This window comes from Taurulus bubalis (genome assembly GCF_910589615.1).
Source record: "Taurulus bubalis genome assembly, chromosome: 10".
Classification (NCBI taxonomy): domain Eukaryota; kingdom Metazoa; phylum Chordata; class Actinopteri; order Perciformes; family Cottidae; genus Taurulus; species Taurulus bubalis.
The window spans coordinates 9,856,712-9,875,558 of NC_136598.1; the positions used below are offsets into that span (position 1 = coordinate 9,856,712).

Consider the following 18,847-nt stretch of genomic DNA (forward strand, 5'->3'; position numbering starts at 1 on the left):
CACTGCTCCTTAGGATGGGTTAAATCAATGCAGAGACCAAATGTCATGTATGTAAAATATGTAATATGACGAACGTATAAGAATAACAAACTAAAACAAAAACTTGCAAGTATTCACTAATTCGAACATTTACCATGTGCTAAAATACTATAAGCCTACTACACCAATACATTCATAAATAACCTAGCTGTCCTTGTTTTCCTATCTTTCCTCGCCACGGCGACTCAATTTAGGTTAACTAGACGCAGGATCGTTATTTCCAAGTCCAGCAGTTTACGAGGCGTCATTGAATGCATCGGGAGCATGACAGGATTGATAGTAGCGGTGAGTCCAGCCCCTGGGTGGGGATTTGTGTGATTGATGGTCGCCTCCCGAGAGCGTTTCATGGTCTCGCCCCCTCTCTCTCTCTCTCCCTCCCTCCCTCTCCCTCCCTCCCTCTCTCTGAGCAGGAATGTGGAAACGGGGAGTTCAGTCAGTCAGTCCGCGCTGCACGTTTCTGCACCGCTCTGGAGTGAATAATTGATCTTTGCCTCGGTTAAATATATTGATGAGGAGGAAGTGATTTGTGAACGGATTTTGCGGTCACTTTTTAATTTTTTTTAGCCGAGGGAGGGTGGGAGGCATTAACATTCTTCGGTCGAACGCATTTCTCTCCTCTTTTCCTCGACTGAAGAAAAAGTTTGCTTTTGGGACCCGACACAGCTGAAGTCAGCAGATGGAAATAAGCTCTCAGTGGACACCGAGCGCACCTTGTTCCGGAGCTCTCCCGACATGTAAGCGCTCGTTTCTCCTTTTCTTTTTCTTGTTTTCATGATTTACATTCCGGCGGTGTGAGCACTGCGATAATACAGCGCGTTCCGGGAGGTCACCCCTAACGAAAAACCACTGCGATGTGTTCCCGTCGCTTCCTCAACTGTATGTCCAGTTTCTCTCGTACTTGCTGGGCATTCGTTGTTGTAGTCCCACAGTTACAGTGGTGCTCCTATATGTGTGCACTATAATCATAACGTGTATTATATGAATGATTTAGCTGTTTTGGGGAAGAGTTAACATTGTTTTCAAAATAAAACTAAGTCACAAGTAACAACACGTGATATTACCAGTTAATAGCCTACCTGTTGGGATATACTAGTTGTTAATATTCATATTCAGGGATCCCTTAAAGGTGCTGCATTTTGTTAACTAACTAGAATGCTTTATGTATTTATTTCTCTTGTGTGATTATAATGAAATAGAGAATAACTGTTCTGTCCCTCATCTCATACTTGAGTTGATGATGTGTCGGCCTGAGTTTGATAATAGACAAATTGTGTCTGCTATTAGTCATGAATCAAACCAAATCGTATTGAAGATATTGAATAGCTGTGCCTCTTATTAAACAATGTCCAGTTTTGTTGAGTTTACTTACTGCTAACTTCATAATTTAGGAAAAATCCTTCAGTGCACTACAGGAAAGGAAAGGAGGGGGGATAAGATCTGAAAAACTAATAAGTAATAATACTCTCCTTCTTGGATTATTTTCAACCTATCGAGCTGTGCCCTATTCAAGTTATTCCAAAAGCCAACAGCTTGTTCCCACTGATGACTTTTTCTTTCTGTCCTCTCTGCGTCTCTTCCTCCTGACAGGGGCCGGGAGTCACTGAGAAGGTGAAGGCTGCTCCTGTTAAATGCACACTGCAAGGCTTCCCACCACACTGCGACTGCTCGTATAACTGCTGTTTACTGCAGGCTGTTTACCATGGCGTCTAGCCTGACATGTACGGGTGTTATCTGGGCACTGCTGTCCCTGCTGTGCGCCGCTGCCTCCTGCGTTGGCTTCTTCATGCCCTACTGGCTGCTGGGGACGCAAATGGACAAGCCGGTGTCCTTTGGCACGTTTCGCCGTTGCTCCTACCCGGTGAGGGATGAGGAGAGGCAGGCCACGGTGATGCTGGAGCAGTGCGGGCGCTACGCCTCCTTCCTCGGCATCCCAAGCCTGGAGTGGAGGATCTGCACGGTGGTGACGGGCGTGGGGTGCGGCCTCCTCCTGCTGGTGGCCCTCACGGCTCTCATGGGCTGCTGCATCTCAGACCTCATCTCGCGTACGATCGGCCGCGTGGCCGGCGGCATTCAGTTTGTTGGAGGTGAGTTTGTGTTTCTGTGTTTGTGTGTCTCTCTTCTGAGCCGAGGCTCTGGTTGGAATTCTGAGGAGATAAGGGGGCTATCAAGTTTTGATCTCTCAAATCACATGTGGCGCTGATGGTTTGCTTTACATTGAAAGATCCTATCTAACTCCTCAGATGTTTATAGAGAACTGTGAGGTTTTAATGGCTGCGATTAACTTATCATCTAACGTGGTTTGTTCACGAAACGAGATCACATTCGTGAGGAACAAGGAGGCATAGAAATCTTAACAACCGTGAACATTTCACCTCAGGCTCCAGGTTTCTTGACCAACAAACCTGCCGTTGGCCCAGAAAAGCTGTTGTTTCCTCAGATACAAGGAATGGAGCCCGGTAAAAGACATTGGGTCAGTTTCCATTTCTTAGCTCCTGATTGCAGATTAAAAATAGCACACATGCATTTCTGCACCGAATGAAGATTTGAAAGAAGGTTTTCAAAAAGAAATACCCCACTTACAAACTGAATTGTTGATTTCACATCAACTGTGTTGGTGCCAAAGATGTGGCTTTGGTCTCAACTAAGAAAGCGTGGACTATTTTACTTTTACTCTAGATTTTGGCATCAATTCACATCTTTGTTTTTGTTCAACTGATGAAATGATGGAAAATCGAGCCAGCGTGCCCAAAATATGTCAGCCTGATTTTCTGTTGTGGTTTTGATCCTTTGGAGTTGCAAAGAGACACACGGCCGTTCTCCTTCTCGTTGCAAAAAATGGGAGTCCTGGCCATGGCAATGCTTTTTTGTTTAGTTTGTTTGTTTGATTGCAATAAGTGGATGCGGCTCCGCGTTCTCCCGGGAACGCAAGGTCTGAGCGAAGGCTTCCACTGTAGCTGCAAGTTTCTGTGCCCCAGTTTAAGAAGCTGCGGTGCTCCGGCCCTCTCATTAACTCAAAAGCGTTTGCTCGCATACTGTGGGCTCACCACCAATCCCCGTCACTTCAGCCGGGCTTTAAAAAGTGATGTGACAGAGAAGCAGGTTGCAGGCAGATTTGACAGAGCTGCCAGGTTTTTTTCTTCTTTTTTTCCAGAAGGATAAATCTACAGAGGACCACCACAACGTGTCATGTCCTAGTTCTTAGCTGCTTTGGTAATGTCAGTATTAATGATGTATAATATGGAGGATGATTAAGGTGAAGGCTGGCTGGCTTATTCAGAAATGTGCACTTTTATGTAAGGAGGGATCCTTTTAAGCTCACAGCAACCCCATACATGGAGTATTACAGCAAGATGCTATTTTTGGTTATAGGATTAAAAAAAAAAAATCTCTGTCTGTCTTTCTTGCAATTTCTCTTTTTTCTTAGACTCACAAATCCAGCACCGGGGTGATTGTAGAGGGAGGGAGAGCGGAGGAGGGCGGGTAGAAAACAAGGGGCAGCGCTCAGTTCTTTTTTACTTGAATGCTGGCGAGCCAAAGGGCAGAGATGTCTCAGAAGGGCTAATTGGAAGTGACACAATTGGGAAGCTCGGTGGGCCACTCCGTGCATTGTCTTCTACCGCTCGCAAAGAGTGGAGAAATGTCAGGGTAAATTGGGAGGGAGAAGAAAAAAAAAAGAAAAAATACCTGATGATACCATTCTGTATTCACTTCTTATTAACTGAGAATCTCGCTGTGAAATGAGGACCTGCTGGTGGTGAGTGGGACGGGGGTCATACTGAAATGTTACCGAGAGATGTGATCAAATCTCAGCAATTAGTGGGATCAGTGAGAGGGAGTAAATGAGGCCATTTCGTATTCGCCAGATGTAAAAGAGCCTCATGGTGTCTGATGCCGGTGTCTTCCTCCTTTTGTGCTTCCTCTGCTCGTATTGTTGGCCACTAATGAAGAGTGTCTCACCAGAGAGGCCGGGGCCTCTGGGCCGCCGCGAGGAAAACCTCCACTTTAATATCTCCCTGTAATTTGTCTCAATCCCATGAAATAGATTAGAGCAGAAAGGATTTATCAGCGCTTTATCTCATTAGCTGCACGACTGAAAGAGAACCGTTTTAACAACAACTGTTATTGTTGCTTGTGTTGTTGTTTACCTCTTGTAATGCTGCTTTCTCCCAGTTCACTTGTGGGCAAGTTGCTCCAGAGCTGGTTAATTGCTAATGGCAAAGGTCCAGATTCCCTCTACGGGCCGGAGAGTTTGAGTCTGAGTATGAGACTATGAGACTGTTCTGGCTCATAAATCAAAGCCCTGCGCGCTCGGTGCTGTTTACACTAAACAACCGTCTGTGCAGTAATTTCTTGTCTTAGTTATGCAGCGGTGCGAGCTCCAAACGACTGTTGCACAGACGGGAGGTTCAGACATTAAAAGATTTTTGACTTGGATTTGGTTGTTAGGGATTTGGATCCCCTCCTCCCCCTGCAGAGCCTCGCCTTGTCTTTTGGGTTCCTCAAGCAGAGTTGTGCACAGCAGGGGGGGAAAGCTGTTTAACGTTTGTTTTCCACCACTCGATACAAGACCTCAGTGTACCTTTTTAAGTACTTTATACGCTTCCTTTAATTTATTCTGTTGTGTCTTTTTTTGGTGTTTATTTCCTCTCGCTCTTCTCTGCGCCTGACAGGTGGTTTGGTTTTGACATTTTGCTATTTGATCGCCTCATGATGACTGACACTTTGATGGCTCTGTGATTGGACGACGGGTCTGCTCCATCACCAATTAAATAATAGGGAGTGTGGGTGGGGGGGTATTTTCACTTGATAACATTTCTGGTTGGTGGATAAACAAACTTAAAATGTGGCTTTCTGAAATGACGGTGGTGCAGTTGGAGTTAAGAGAAAGAATACCAGCAGACAGCAGTCAGAGTGTGTGAGAACCGTGCTGAAAAAGAGACAGTCAGGGCTGGGTGCCAGATTTGTAAAAGAGAGTGCTTTAAATAGTTATCTGTGCCAGAGCCAGAGTTAAATTATAAAGGGAGGTTACAATAGCTATATCTAGACTGTGCACTGAAGTGACGTCGTTATTATATGTATTTTGTTATGGAGGTATCTGAAGTTTCGGTGATGTCCATTTAGTAACAAGAATTGCAAATTTTTCACCCCGTTGCCCTTTCAAACCAATCAATCAAATAAAACTGCCGTGATCCCCAAAAGAAAGGCTCCAAAGGTTGATTTGCAGCATGTGAAGCCCAAATAACATCACAAGTCACAATAGAAGATGGCAGTGATAAAGCATTGTTCCAAAACATATCTTAAATCTCTAAAAGATATTGCCTCGACCCACGGAGGATGTCAGATGGACTGAGATCTCTTGATAAAAATGTCAGGCGATATAGCCGTCCAAGGCTGCAGGATAAAGGCTAGATCTTTTTTATTGAGAAGGTGCTGAACCGCCGCGTCCTTCAAATTGAGGGCGAAATAACAGGACAAACAATGTGATGCATTGGAGGCTGCACTTGGCCTCTCGCAGGGAGTTTGTTGGGGCAGTTTGGTGCAAGCAGAGGACTTCATGTGAGCTGCTGCTGTTTCAGAGGAGGTGCAGACCTACCGTATTAGGTTTTCTGTCCCGAAGGGATGGGGGAAGAAAAAAAAAGAAGAAGTTTAAAACAGCCCAACGCAGCATATTTCACTGCTATAAGGGAAGGTTGCGGTCAGCAGGGAATCCATACAATCTAATTGTGTCTGTCATTGTTGGGAGAAGTGCTGAGAACTCTTCACAGTTTTAGCAGGAATTTCCAATGCCATCGCTCTGGGATAGGCTAAAAGCATGTATTATTGATTAGAGACATTTAATGTCTATTACATTAAATATTACCCCTGGGTTCTGACAGTCCTTTGATGAAAGGAGATGAAAAATGTGGGTTTTCTTCCACATGCATCTCTGCCTTGTGTTGCACCCCCGATGTAAGGCCTTTCAGAGTGAGATGACAAACTTATAATTTATCTGACGTGCATTTATGCTTCGACCGCTTTCAAAACTTTTTTTTTTCTTTTTTCTTCAAAGCGGAATTGAAGATGAGTGAGTGAAAGTAGAACCATCATTTAATAAGAGTAGATGAAACGTTACCGGCTGGGTTGTCTGAACAAAAGGACATGTTTGTTGGTTTATGTTTCTGGGTTTATAGCCTCCATATGGTGCACGGGCCTGTTGGCCGCGCTGGTTGAACACTTCCCCCCCACCTGCCTCCGGTGAAGCTGCAGTTGATCTGATTCATCAAATAATTGGCAGCGTTGCCTGCTGGGAAAGCTTCTCTGTTTCGTTTGCTGGTTGATTGGCTCCGTTTACATCTCCGTGCCAGCATCTCGTTTGCCCACACTGGTGTGCGATGTCAGTAAATGAACAATATGAAGCCACGGAGAGCATGAAACGCACATGAAATACTTTCAACTCTGGGTCTGTTTCACTGTAGTTTGCCTTCCTGAGTAGCTCTGTTGTTCCCTCAGAGGTGACCTGTAACATGTAATACAGCATCCTGGTCATGTGTCGGTCAAATTGAATGTATCACATCTGCATGCGCCACCTCAAAGTGTACGTCAAGGGCATGGGCGCGCGTGATAAATTTAAAAGGCATAGAAATAAATTACGGATGGTCTGCTATTTTGGCTTCCGTGATGTTGCCAAGGGCTATTTGGCACAGGGGCGTGTTGTCCTGTTCGAGAGCCATACCACCACAGCCGGGAGCTTTGTCCTTGTGTCGGCTTTGTGAGCTCCTGCCAGCTGGATCGCACCCAGTCCCAGAATGTGTGCTTCCACTCCCCTTTCGCCATCAGCACTCGTTTTCAAGAGGTACAACAAAATGCAATCGCATTCGCATGAGGAAGGCTTTGGGATGAAGAGCTCATGTTTCCTGGGGGGGGGGGGGATTTTTGTCCGGGGGCAGTGTCTCTTGACAGTCCTGTCAGATCGCGAGACATTTCCTCGGCGATGGATGAATATTCCCTGACGCGCCTTTTTATCCTTTTACTGCCAAAAACCTATCTGTATTCCTTCCTCCTCAAACGCCTGCCAGTTTGATGTGACGATGATGGACTACATTGTCTCATGTGTCATGTAGGCATTGCATAAAACTAATGAGATAGCACTGGCCCATATGTTTGAGAGAAGGATGCCGGGCCTTCTCACTACGGACACAAGTCACGTGTAATGTTTTTTGGAACACTATCTCGCTCTTCATCGCTCTTCATTGCTCGCGTTTCCGGCCACTGATGGTTATAAAGTGGACGTTTCCTCCTCTGGGTTGATTGATCACCTAAAGTGCAGACCCCTCTTGTAACACTGTAATGGGCATATTGAGCCCGGCAGCTATTTTTGCTCAACATACAGTTCCCTAAACCCCCATCAACATCACCACGAGGGTGTGTGGAGTCAAAGTGGTGAAAACGAAGCCTCTGCACCACATGCAGTCTATTCTCTCCAACATTCTGGTCTATCTTTCTCCTTCACCCATCACTCTCTCAGGATGAACTCACACCTCCTTTTCTGTCCGTCCCCCCCTAGCATTTCGGGTTTCAGTATTATTTCCAATTCTCTCAGTCTTTAACTATTTCAGCCTTGTTTCACCTTTCCCCTAATTCTACTTTCTGTCCGCCCCTCTGTGTCCTTCCTCTCTCCTTCTCCATCTTCTTTCCTCCTCCTCGTTGCAGTGGGTGTGCACGCTGTCTGTCATCTCATTTTTTTAAAAGATTGAGCCAGTACCCAGTGACCCCGAAGGGTGGACCTGGGCTCAGCGAGAAGAACAGAAAGAGTGAACGGATGAAAAAAAAGAGTGAGACAGAAACGGAGAGAAACAGGGCGGAAAGACCAGCATCAACAGGGATTTAGTTTTGTCAAACAGGAAGTCTGGGCACCCAAAGGACAGACAGAAGGGTTATTTCAGTCTGCTCCTCTGTTAAGTCATTGTTTTCACTGCCATAGTAGCAGGCGTGCTGCTTATCGGCTCGTTTTTGTCACTCGGAACAGAACTGTTCCAGAAAACGTGTCTGGTGCGTTTGCATTTGTGCCTGGCTTTAATGCAGCTATGAAACACCAAGCCAGTTGTGGGGAATAAATTAATTTGGGATATACATTTGATGGTGCTAATAGGTGATCTATAAACATTTGCTGGTTCCAGGCCAGCTAATCAATATTGTAATGTGAGGAGTATCTTTGTTTCATTTATCACTGTAACAAAACTAATGTTTTTAGGTTGTGGATGGTGGTGAGACAAAATAAGCACAAAGAGTTAGCTATGCTAGCGACTAAATGCTAAAATCAGCGCGCCTACACGATCACACTTGACAAATGTATTGGAACTCAGGAAGCAAATTCACTTCCTTGTGAAGAGTTTGCTTGTTTCCTGAGATAATTACCCAGGATGTTCTCCTCTGCTCCTATAGACGGAGCCAAGCAGTCAGATAAGTAATTGCTAACACGTATCACGTCTTTGCCGCTGACACCTAAAACAGTGAATATGTGTGAATCACCGCTCCGGCAGATGCTTAACAGATGGTGGAGGCGCCGCTGCTCTGTATCGCTGGTGACACACATTGTGGAGGGCATGTTTGGTGTCAGTGCACTAGCCGGTACTTACAGTGAGCAATACTTGAGTCACAGGTAGGGATACAAGAATAAACCCCTTTCATGTAGTCTGAGCCACCTTAGGCCTCGTTTCTGTGGCACATAAACCCCGCTGTGTGAACAGAAACACAAAGTGAGAACAAGGGAAAGAAAGAAAAAACGGAAAAACTGTTTTCCTGAACTTCCCCACATGTTACGTCTAATTCGAGATGAAGAAGATGGAAAGCCCACATTTGACCTGTTAGACATCTCGGAGGGAGTCAGAGGTCATGAGTCGGCTGAATAAATGAATAAGTATGGATTGGATGGATTGGGCCGGAGTCCTTTGTGATGAAGTAGTTTGCTCAGTATGCATACCCTGTTTTACAGTCTCAGAGGCACCATGCCTTTAACACTACAGTTAATTATATCCTGTTCCTCCTAGTGGGGGAATGTGGGGTCAATACTGCTTTTGTGCTGCCTTCTCGTAGGTCGAATAGCAGGCCAGCGAAGAAATAGAATATGGGCTGGATTTGTGAATAAAAATGGCAGCGTATAATAGCCGGGAGAGGAGTCTATTTTGGGCCAAAGAATCCACAGTAATTGCCTGTCTTTAGTTTCTTTTCCCTCAAAACCATATATACATTATATTGTACACGCCCCTGTCCCAAAGAGCCAATGTGAAATACCCTCTGAAGAACAAGGACATTTTTTCTCCTTTTCGCCACGTTGACTCCTGGATGTCTCTATTAATTTGACTCAGTGTGTCTGAGCATCTCCTGCATCTTATCCCAGAGAGGCCAGGAATAGCATTAGGAGCTGCACGAAGAGCCAGAGCCCTCATGGGCGGTAATGTGTGGAAAAGAGTCGTCTCTGTCTTCGGGTGAATTAGATCAGGGTCAGTGTGCAGCTCCAGGAGAGAAGCATTGTCCCCCCGTGGGTCACTCAAACACATGTGGCGGCGCTGCTAGACAGCGAGGACAGGTGAAGATAGCGTAAAAGGCAGCTGGAGATCAGATCAGAGGAGGACGGGGGAGTGGGGGTCACCTGTGCACACGCGTTTGTCCGTCCCCAGTGGCTCACGTCTGTTGGATCACTTGGTGCGGGGCTGCACGTGTGAAAAGTCTCGTAAAGTGTGAAGTTGCTTCCTGTGTCCATATGTGTTTGTTTGAGAGCGCTGGTAGTTTAGCCTGCATGCGGCTGAGTTTATTAATGTCCCGTGTGCGCTGAGGCCAGGGCCTGCATTCACTGTCTGCCCGAAGTAATGCTGGGAATTTAGGGTAAGTATATTCTGGTGCCCCGACACCCCCCTCCACCAAAACTCCCCCATCATTAGAACCACTACCAGTTTAATTTGAGGCTTTTAATGAGTGCGCTTGCATGTGTTGCACAAGAGAAAGTGTGAGAGTTGAATAAATTCCGCAGCTTTCCTCTTGTTGTCGTAACAGCAGCGGGCTAAAGTCTATATTTAGCTTGTGATCGTGCTAACAGAGGCAAGGATTTTTCCGTCATGAATTTATCCCATATAAATTAGAGGCAGCAAGCCCCAAGAGAGAGAGAGTGAGCGTTTGTGTGTTTTAGTGATCAATACAAATAAGAATTCCTTTGAAGGAATGGGATGTGCATTCTGGGCTTTTTTTGATGCCTTACAGAAACACAGCATCAAAGGCACCTTGGCGTAGTAATAAGCAAAATGTCACTCCCGCCATTATCATAAAATGACAAACCTGTAATTGTGCCGCATAAAATTATGTCTCAGGAATAAAAGTGCATGCCTCAGTTTTTATAAGGCTGACACAAGCTGAACAATATTCTCCATTTTGTGGCCCACGTCTGCTTGTGGAGACCGGGGAGGGTTTAGTGTTTGGGTGGAAGGCGACACACTGTGATTCCAGTTCTGCTTTGCTTCCCAGACTCTCATTCCAGCTGGTCAGCTGCAGTTGGGTGGGCTCTCCCCCTTATAGGATCTGGTTTCCACAGCAGCATGGGGTGCAGACCCAAAGCAGAGAGGGAGGGAGAGGGAGGATCAACATTTGGAGAAATCCCCCGAGTCTTCGTCAGTCTGTTGCTTAAGATAAACAATTGAAGCAACAAGTTGCCTTTTAGATACAAATAAACAACACACCATTCTGCTGATTGGAGTTCAGCTCTAAAAGCTCATTTTAAACCTCCGCGAGCAGATTGTCTTCAAGACTCAACAGTTAAACGGCACCTTGTTGACTGGCCTTCCTGTCAACCCAAACGAGAGACGAAAAACCAAAACCCAGCAAGAAAGAGCCTGAAGTCCAGCATTTACTCCATCCAGCCAGCAGACAAAGGCTGTGAAAGTGCTGTAAGAGGGCCCAGAGATGGAACGCCCGTAAGACAGACTGGCTAGATGTATTTTGAATGCAGCGCCATGAAAGCATAACACAAGGTCTCTGGAATGCTCCAAGAGAGCTCCATCTCCGAGAGAGCTATAAACAGGACAGCAGACGTGCTCGACCCATATTTGCATGTGTTCGGGAAGATCAGCAAGCGCTGATGGCCTTATATAGGATTGTTGTGGACAAAACAGCTTGGTGGAAGCAATGCGCAGACCTGTCTGAGGTCGGGAAACTGTTGCAGAGACGATTGTGAGACATAGAATAATGTCGGAGTTAGAACATGAGGGACTTGCTCCAACAAGTTGTGTCAGAGGCAGTTTACAAATAGCTGTGTGGTAGGTGGTGAGAATGGTATTAGCAGCGATACCGTATCTCTTTCCTCACCTGCCCTCCATGACCGCTCCGCCTTCTCCTCTGCCGCTTTCATGCCCTTTATTACCCCGAGTTACGTATTCTCTTTTCTGTCTTCTCTTCAGAAGTTGCTTGACTCTTGTACAAGTTCAAAATGAAACAGAAACAAAATGACACCGAAAACTGAAATGAAAAGCGCAGGCTGCAAAAGTTCCGCTGCTTTCTAAAAGGGGAGCATGGGAACAAAGGTACTCTTTGATCTAGCAGAGTGACTTTGCTCTCTGCACTAATTCTGTCTCTGGACCAGTCTGAGCCCCCTGGTATTGTTTTCCCAGGCCTGACGAGCCAACGACAGAGAGTCCCTGGCCCATGGGCTCGCGACCAATTTCTAGTTCCTTTCGCATCAGGATACAACAAGAACTTTCCACAGGAGTGATTTAATGTCACACTGTGACCGAACCCAGGGCTTTTTAATCACATATTCCAGCTATTGCTTGAGCGTGGCTCACGAGCTGCTGTCTCTGGCAGGGGATGGTTGGAGGAATCGAAATTATTAAATGTGATTCACTCTCTGGCTTTATAGACTCACCAACATATTGAAAACAACAATCATCAGTGTGTGGCTCCAAGATAATACAAACACTGACCACCGCCATTTGTATGCTTTGTCTTGTGGCTTTCATCTACAATATATTGAAAGAGTAATCTAAATCCATTCAGAAGCGAAAATGGGATCAAATTATTATTAGTTTTTTTCTGGCAATGATTGTGCTGTTCTGGTATCCAACATCTGAAAGAAGTATTGATTTTGTATTTCTTTTTATGAAACACATGAACCTCAATTTCTTACTCCACACCCAAGTGCCACTGCAGGGGGAAACTAGAAGGGAACCTCAAGGACACGACTAAAGACAAAGGTGGCACCTGTTCGGGTGAAGCAGAGGGGAGGATTTGTACAGAGTGATTACACGTGGAGCCAAAGCGTACAGCTCGGATGCCAGTGGTATCACTCACATCTCCTTATCTCCTGCACCGCCAGCTAAGACTTGATCATTAGTGAATGTGTCGCTATCGTGGCCGTCCAGATAGTGCTCCTCTAATACTGGTCCTTTGTTGGTATTCCCCTCAGGGCAACTACCTTCCCTGCCTCCCGCGGTTTCCTGTCTCTCTGCTGGAGCACGTAGATGCAGGAAAACCGAAGATGTGGCTTGCATTAGAACATTGCCAGAGGTGGCTGCTCGAATTGAATTTGGCTCTCTCACAAGGCACGCATTCATGTGATCATTTCCGACAAATATAAGGAGATTCGGCTGATCGCTTGTCATAACAGCATAGTTTCAGTGGCTGGCTGGACTCCTCTGACAAGTCCAGAAGTCAATGTTATTTTTCCCAACATTGACGGATCTCTGAGAGATCCGCTGGATCAGGAAATGAAGTCATTCAAAGCTGTTCTGCTCAACGTGTCTCAGCCTGACCACGATGGGCTTCGCCATCTGACATTTGAAGATAACCACAGAGTAAGTGGTTGGCCAGAGCTTTTTTTTTGAATATTTTTTTCAAACGGAAAGCACTCAGCCTCACTCATGACGGATGCCGAATGGCTCGCAAAGAGGGAGATAATAGAAGCGGAGAAGTCAGGCACTCAGGCCTGCTGATAAAACAGCAGCCACACAGCAGAGTGGACAAAGAGTAGGTTGTATTATTTTGATCGCCCCCTTGATATCGGATTTTTGATTTCACGTCACATCCAACGTCTTTCTCTTGACCCGCCCAGAAATGTAACTGCATCAGCTCTCTGAAGTGAGGTGGCAGAGGTGGCTATTATAGAGGGAGGGGACTTTGACATCCGTCATCCAGTAGTTGCACTGCCCATCACCCATGAACAGCAGCGACACCAAGGTCAGTCTGTAAGCCATCCGGTAAAACGACCCAGGCTGCATGCACAAAATGTCAATAAAAGCAGAGACAGCTGTCCAGGCCACAGAGACCCTTTTGGGTTTTGGCCACGAAATGTCCATTATTATCTCAGCATCTTCCACCAGCCTCCACTGTGTCTGGAGCTCTGAGATCATTTTGCTTCCACTTCCCCAGGCAATGCAGTTGAAGATGAGTTATCCATTTTTATTTTGCCTGTCAAAAGAGATGAGAAACAGCTGAAAAACATGTGGCCTTGCTGGCTGTTGATCCGTGCTGGAAATGTCCTCTAGGATATGAGCAGGATTTTATTATGTATCTTGGCGGATGCATCCCGTATGACCAACTTTTGGATCAGACTGTAAAGCAAGCGAGCTGCACCTCTTTATGGAAATTCAAGGGGCTGCTCTGTAGTCTGCTCTGCTGGAGAGACTACTATACCGGTCTGTTCTACAATGGAGTTTGATTAGTCGGGACCCACTGACCCGGCTTTTTCAGTCCAGATACCGATAGCCATGCCTGGGCTCTCGGCCCATACCGAGTACTGATCTGATACCAGTGTTAAATCAATAAGCTTTACGCCTCACTGTGTGGAAGTGGGATCGTTCTCTGAAGTGTAAAGCAACATCAAGCTTGGCCTGAACATTGCTTCTAACTTCTAACAAACTGAATTGTTGTTCATTGTTGAAATAAACTATGCCACAGCAATTTGGTAAAGAATATTCTACAGTGTAAAGCTTTTTATACAGGAATACAAATTCCAGTATGGATAGTATATAAACATATAATTGAATTGAGTAGATCAGCACCATTGCCATCGATTCCTGATCCAGTTATTTAAGTCAGTATCGGTTTCCTACATCCTTATCGATTAGTGGACGTAATCGACAGATTTGTGAAAATGGCTTTTCCTCACAAAGAATCACACATAAGCACCACATTTAATTGTGTGTTTACTAGCAAAGTGATCATAAATTCATCAAAAAATAAATAATTCAGCGTTTAAACAATGAGTGGTCAAAAGAGGGCAGCCCCACTGAAAATAGACATTTCTTTCAAACCGCATACAGCGTTTCAGGGTGGAGTTTCCCACTAACTCTGCGAGCAGTCATATAACTGTAAACATCAATATATATTCAAAGCCCATTTAGGATGAGAAATATGTGTTTTAACAACACAAGACAAACAGAAGAGACAAACAAGAGTTTGAATGTAAATGTCACAGCTTTCAAATAAAGTCTGACAACGTATCATCTGAAAAGACTGCTTTCCCAGTGGTTTGGAGCTTTTATGTGCTGGTGAATCTCGCACTCAGCCTGTTCTTCAGGCTTTCAACCCAAAGGTAAGCGCACGCTGAAGAACAAGTGGCAAATATGTGGTTGCTGGTCAATCCACAGCTTTGCTCTCCATCCTCCAGGGACACTTACAGTGAAAGACTTGAGAGGAGCTGAGCACTTTTTTTTCTCAACACTTGTCGGCCGGATACTGGCAACTGGCGCGTGTAGATTTCCCCAGCGACTTCCATTCAGTTTGAAAAGAGAGTGTTTAATACCACACATACGCCACTCCAAACTTCAAACAGAAAAGGCACTGGTGTTTTACAATTACTGCCAGCGTGGTCACTATGAACGGTTTTCTCTGCTGTAATGTGTGACGGAGGGATAGCCGCCCAAAGTAAAAACCTGCATGGGTTGATAAGGATACATAAATGGGAAGTAACTGATCGCTTCTTAAATACTTCTGTGGGCAAGAGTTTGTGATTTCATTGATAGAAAAAAAGAAGAAGAGCTTTCCTTCTGAAATCGCGTCAGAAGCTCCCCCAAGTGTTCACAAACATTCTCTTTCTTGGAAGGCAACCGAACAAAACAACACTTCAAAAGCAGACAGCTTGCATCGTGGGGATTTAAAGGTGTGTTGTCGTCGATCCACAGTATTCAAACAGTGTCACTGAGTCATCCTTCCTGACTGCCTCCTGATGGGCTCTCAGCAGGGTGTCGCCGAGTCATGAAGACACCTGCCCTGAGAGCCACAGCGATCTGTAATAATCATGATCAAAGCTCGGGATCCGTCAGCTGGGAGCCAGGCAGTGTCCTTGCTCTAGGAGGCTTTGTTGTTCTGAAGCGGGCTCTTCTATCCTTGGCAAGCCCCGCAGGCAGTTACACAGGAGGCGAGTAGTAGGTCGGTGCAGGGGGGGGACTCGAGCAGGAGCAAGGCCCCGGGCTTGTGACAGGGCCGTCTGCAGGACTTATTGATCTGTGAAAAAGAGATATACATCCTCTCCGCAGCTACCGACTGACCACTACTTGGCACTTGGTGATGAATGTCTTTGGGCTGCCTCGCTGCGTACTCTAGATGTGTTTCTCCTCACAGTTTTGTTTTTTAAATCTTCATTCTTCACATGCAGCACTTTGATCTTCTCTCTGATTTTGTCTCAAAAAGCCCCCAGATTGGTCGTGCGTCTAGCAATTAAGGACCCCCCCCCCACACACACGCACACACACACACACACACACACACACTCTGGCTAAACACACCATCCTCTAACATCCTCCTCTATCTCACCGCTTTGTGGTAATTACTCCGTTGTTAGACCTTGAGCTTGAGAAGTAACACCTAACCAAGGGCAACGTGTCGCGTGCAGAGCAGGGCTGTGATTCATTGGCATGTATATGGCTGGATATATATCTTCAGGAAGCAGTAATGGGTGAGGGTGGAGGGGTGAACATGGGGGGGGGCTTGAGCTGTCGCTTGAGTGGCTGCTAATGTGGTCTCGCCAGTAATAATATGAAACAATTGGAAGGACGATCTGTTATTATTATGTTCCCGGAGCCAAAACAGTGCACACAAAATGCTGCACACAGACTCTCCATGATATTAATACGGGTAGGTGGGTAGCTCTTTTCCTTGAGTCCAAGGTGATGCCTTCAAACAGTAGGATTTATAATTTAGTTTGATTTTAAATGGTTACATTTGAATTTTCTGCCAATTGAATAATTGATTGTTTGACTAACTGTCTCAGCAATAGATATGTATACCCTTTATATGACTTTATAGAAAGGTTCTGAATATTTCAAACCCGAGATCACATGTTGGCTGCTCCTCTTTTGAAGTACAGAGAGAAGAAACACTCCGCGCCCTCTCTCTCTCCACCAGCCCATTGCTTTCTGCTGTGGCACGTCAACTGTGATCCAGACCTAATCCACCAGCCCAATAGTGAGGTCCCTGCAGGGAGCCAGGGGGCCCCAGGCCCAGCACCATTGCCTCATCCGTCTTCAAGACAGACTGCAGGCGGGGGCCAGCGTAGTGCAGAGCTCGGAAGGGGATGCTGAACCCCAAAGCCTTCATCTGGTCACCAGGCGGGCACCCCCCTCCCCAGGCTCCATCAGTGAGCGTGCAAATTAAATTAAGTGAGGACGGCCCTTTTTGCCTCGCGGCAACAAGCGTGCGTGACAGTGTTCGCACTCCGAGGTGACGGTGAGCAAATAGCCTGGGAGGTTACATTCCCGGGCTCTGCTGTTTTCCTGTTTCTCACTACGGGTACCATTTTGTTTTGGAAGCTGCTCACATATCGCACATAAATATTTGCTGAAACAACATTTTATATTTTTGTTTTCACCCTGTTGCAGATTTCCGTCGTAGCTCTGTCACGTAGCCAGATTAGAGCAAACAATCATTCTCGCAGTTATGCAAACACGGGCACATGGTGCAGAGGCAGCCAAAGATCCTCCCCATCAGTGTGTTTGTTCTCAGCTGAGCTCAAAATCAGGAAGACAAAGAAGTGTTTGCAAGTCATTTGTGTGAATTTTGTTTTGTTTTTGCCTGTGTTTTGTCACAGAATGCCTCTATTCGACTAGTTTGAGGGCTTTACAGTCTGTTTTAGCATTGTGTGAATCTTTAGGAGTCTGCATTTGCTTTGTTTATTATTCTGGCTTGTATATAATTCAGCATTAAACATTAAAGCTCCGTCAGACAGACGGCCGGCCTCATGGGGAGTTATTTACTCTGGCAAGTACACTCAGAAAGTCTTGCAATCGTGCCAAAGTGAATGACAGGTTGCCCCCGAAAGAGCGGCTGGAGGCCCAGCGGCTTGTTTGTTCCCTTCGAGAGGAAGTCAAATACAGCCTAAACAAACTTCAACGTAACACTTCAGTGGAGGAGACAAACGGCACATTTCAGCTGAAGCCAGATGCTGATTAATCATAAGATTAGAAATCACCCAATTTTAAAGTTTTGCAGGTTTTTTTTCAGCAGAAAAATAGCCCATGAAATGAGGCATTTGAGATAGTAGCTCATCTTTAACCGTCCCTTCCCTCATTTCACCCCCTTCTCCCTGCGCCAGCACCCTGAATAAAGAATACATTAGAGTGTAATGAAATAAAGGCTTTTAAAGATAGATCTGAATAGAGTGTCAGTCATGGGTAGACGATCACATTACCAGTTGTCCGTTGCAATGACTTTCCTTCCCATTAAGAGGTATTATGATCTCCTCTAAAATATAATTATAGCGGAAATGGGCTCATGTCTGTGCTGCTGAAATGTTCTGGAATATACTGCAAATTTTATTTTGCAGTTCTTTTTTTCGTTGATGATGGCTGTATGTTTTTTTTTTTTTGAGGCTTCATTAGATAAAAAAAAATCTTCTTTTTGTAGCTCGATTTCCTCCCCTACATTTCCTGTGCATTTATAGGAAATTAAATACTTTGCCACATGCTCCACAAATGCTTGAAAACCCTGCACGTCTTTCTATAGAGGAATAAAGAGATGCAGACATGGAAGTCAGTGGGTAAGAATGGCGTATAATCAGCCTCTTCCTCCTCTGTGCCCCAAACCTCAGCTCTGTTACTCTCACTCTATTCCCCTCCTTTCCTGGGGCTGCTGAAGGTTGATGGGAGCTGAGGCTGGGGGAGGGTTGTGGAAGGAAAGGGGCTCTGGAGGCCGCCTGTGGAATCTTTGCATACCACCAGAGAAAGTGGGAGTTTTTTTTCTTTCTTTTTTCACCTCCGCAAGCTCCACACCCCCCCTCCATCCCAATGCCTCCCAGCCAGCATCATAAAGTGTGCAGCAGCAGCAGCTGGTGTCAGAGAAGAAGACGGAGAGGAGCGACGCCCTGCTATCTCCCTTACCATCTTGTGCAGTGGGGGGGCATATTCCACTGAAGAGCGGAAGATGTGGCACCCATTCCTACAACAAATCACCAGATGGAGCAGATCTAAATCAAGCCCCCCACCCCCTGCTATAAATACAATGGAAAACAGGCAGACACAGGGAATAACAAGCGGCAGCATATGCTGTGGTCAATCTCTGTGGGTGCTATTCCTCCATGCTTTGTATTTCTCCTCTGAATTCATCCATGAAGGCTCTCAGTTTAGCACGCACCACAGCAGAGGAAGCCCAGGCAGCAGGACATGCCAATCAGACCGGTGGCCTCTATTTTCATATTTTTCTCTGCTGAGGAAAAAACAAGTTGCATCCAGTGAAAATGAAGTTACGCGATAAAACGCTGCGTTCACCTTTATGGTCCAGCAACTGCTCGGTATTACGTGAGACTCGCAATTCTGTAATTGAATGCTGAACGAGGGGCCAGTTGGGTTAAAAG

The 18,847-nt window shown here is 45.7% G+C and overlaps 1 protein-coding gene across 1 annotated transcript in view; it reads left to right on the top strand.

Moving 5' to 3' along the window:
- The first annotated feature begins 699 nt into the window (after window positions 1–699).
- Window positions 700–18,847, top strand: part of LOC306742894 (LHFPL tetraspan subfamily member 6 protein) — a 39,365-nt gene continuing 21,217 nt past the window's right edge. Inside the window, exons 1-2 of the mRNA XM_079225340.1 lie at window positions 700–773; window positions 1,627–2,123. Coding sequence (XP_079081466.1) covers window positions 1,739–2,123 — 385 coding nt within the window. The 5' untranslated portion in view covers window positions 700–773; window positions 1,627–1,738. The remainder of the gene's footprint in view (window positions 774–1,626; window positions 2,124–18,847) is intronic.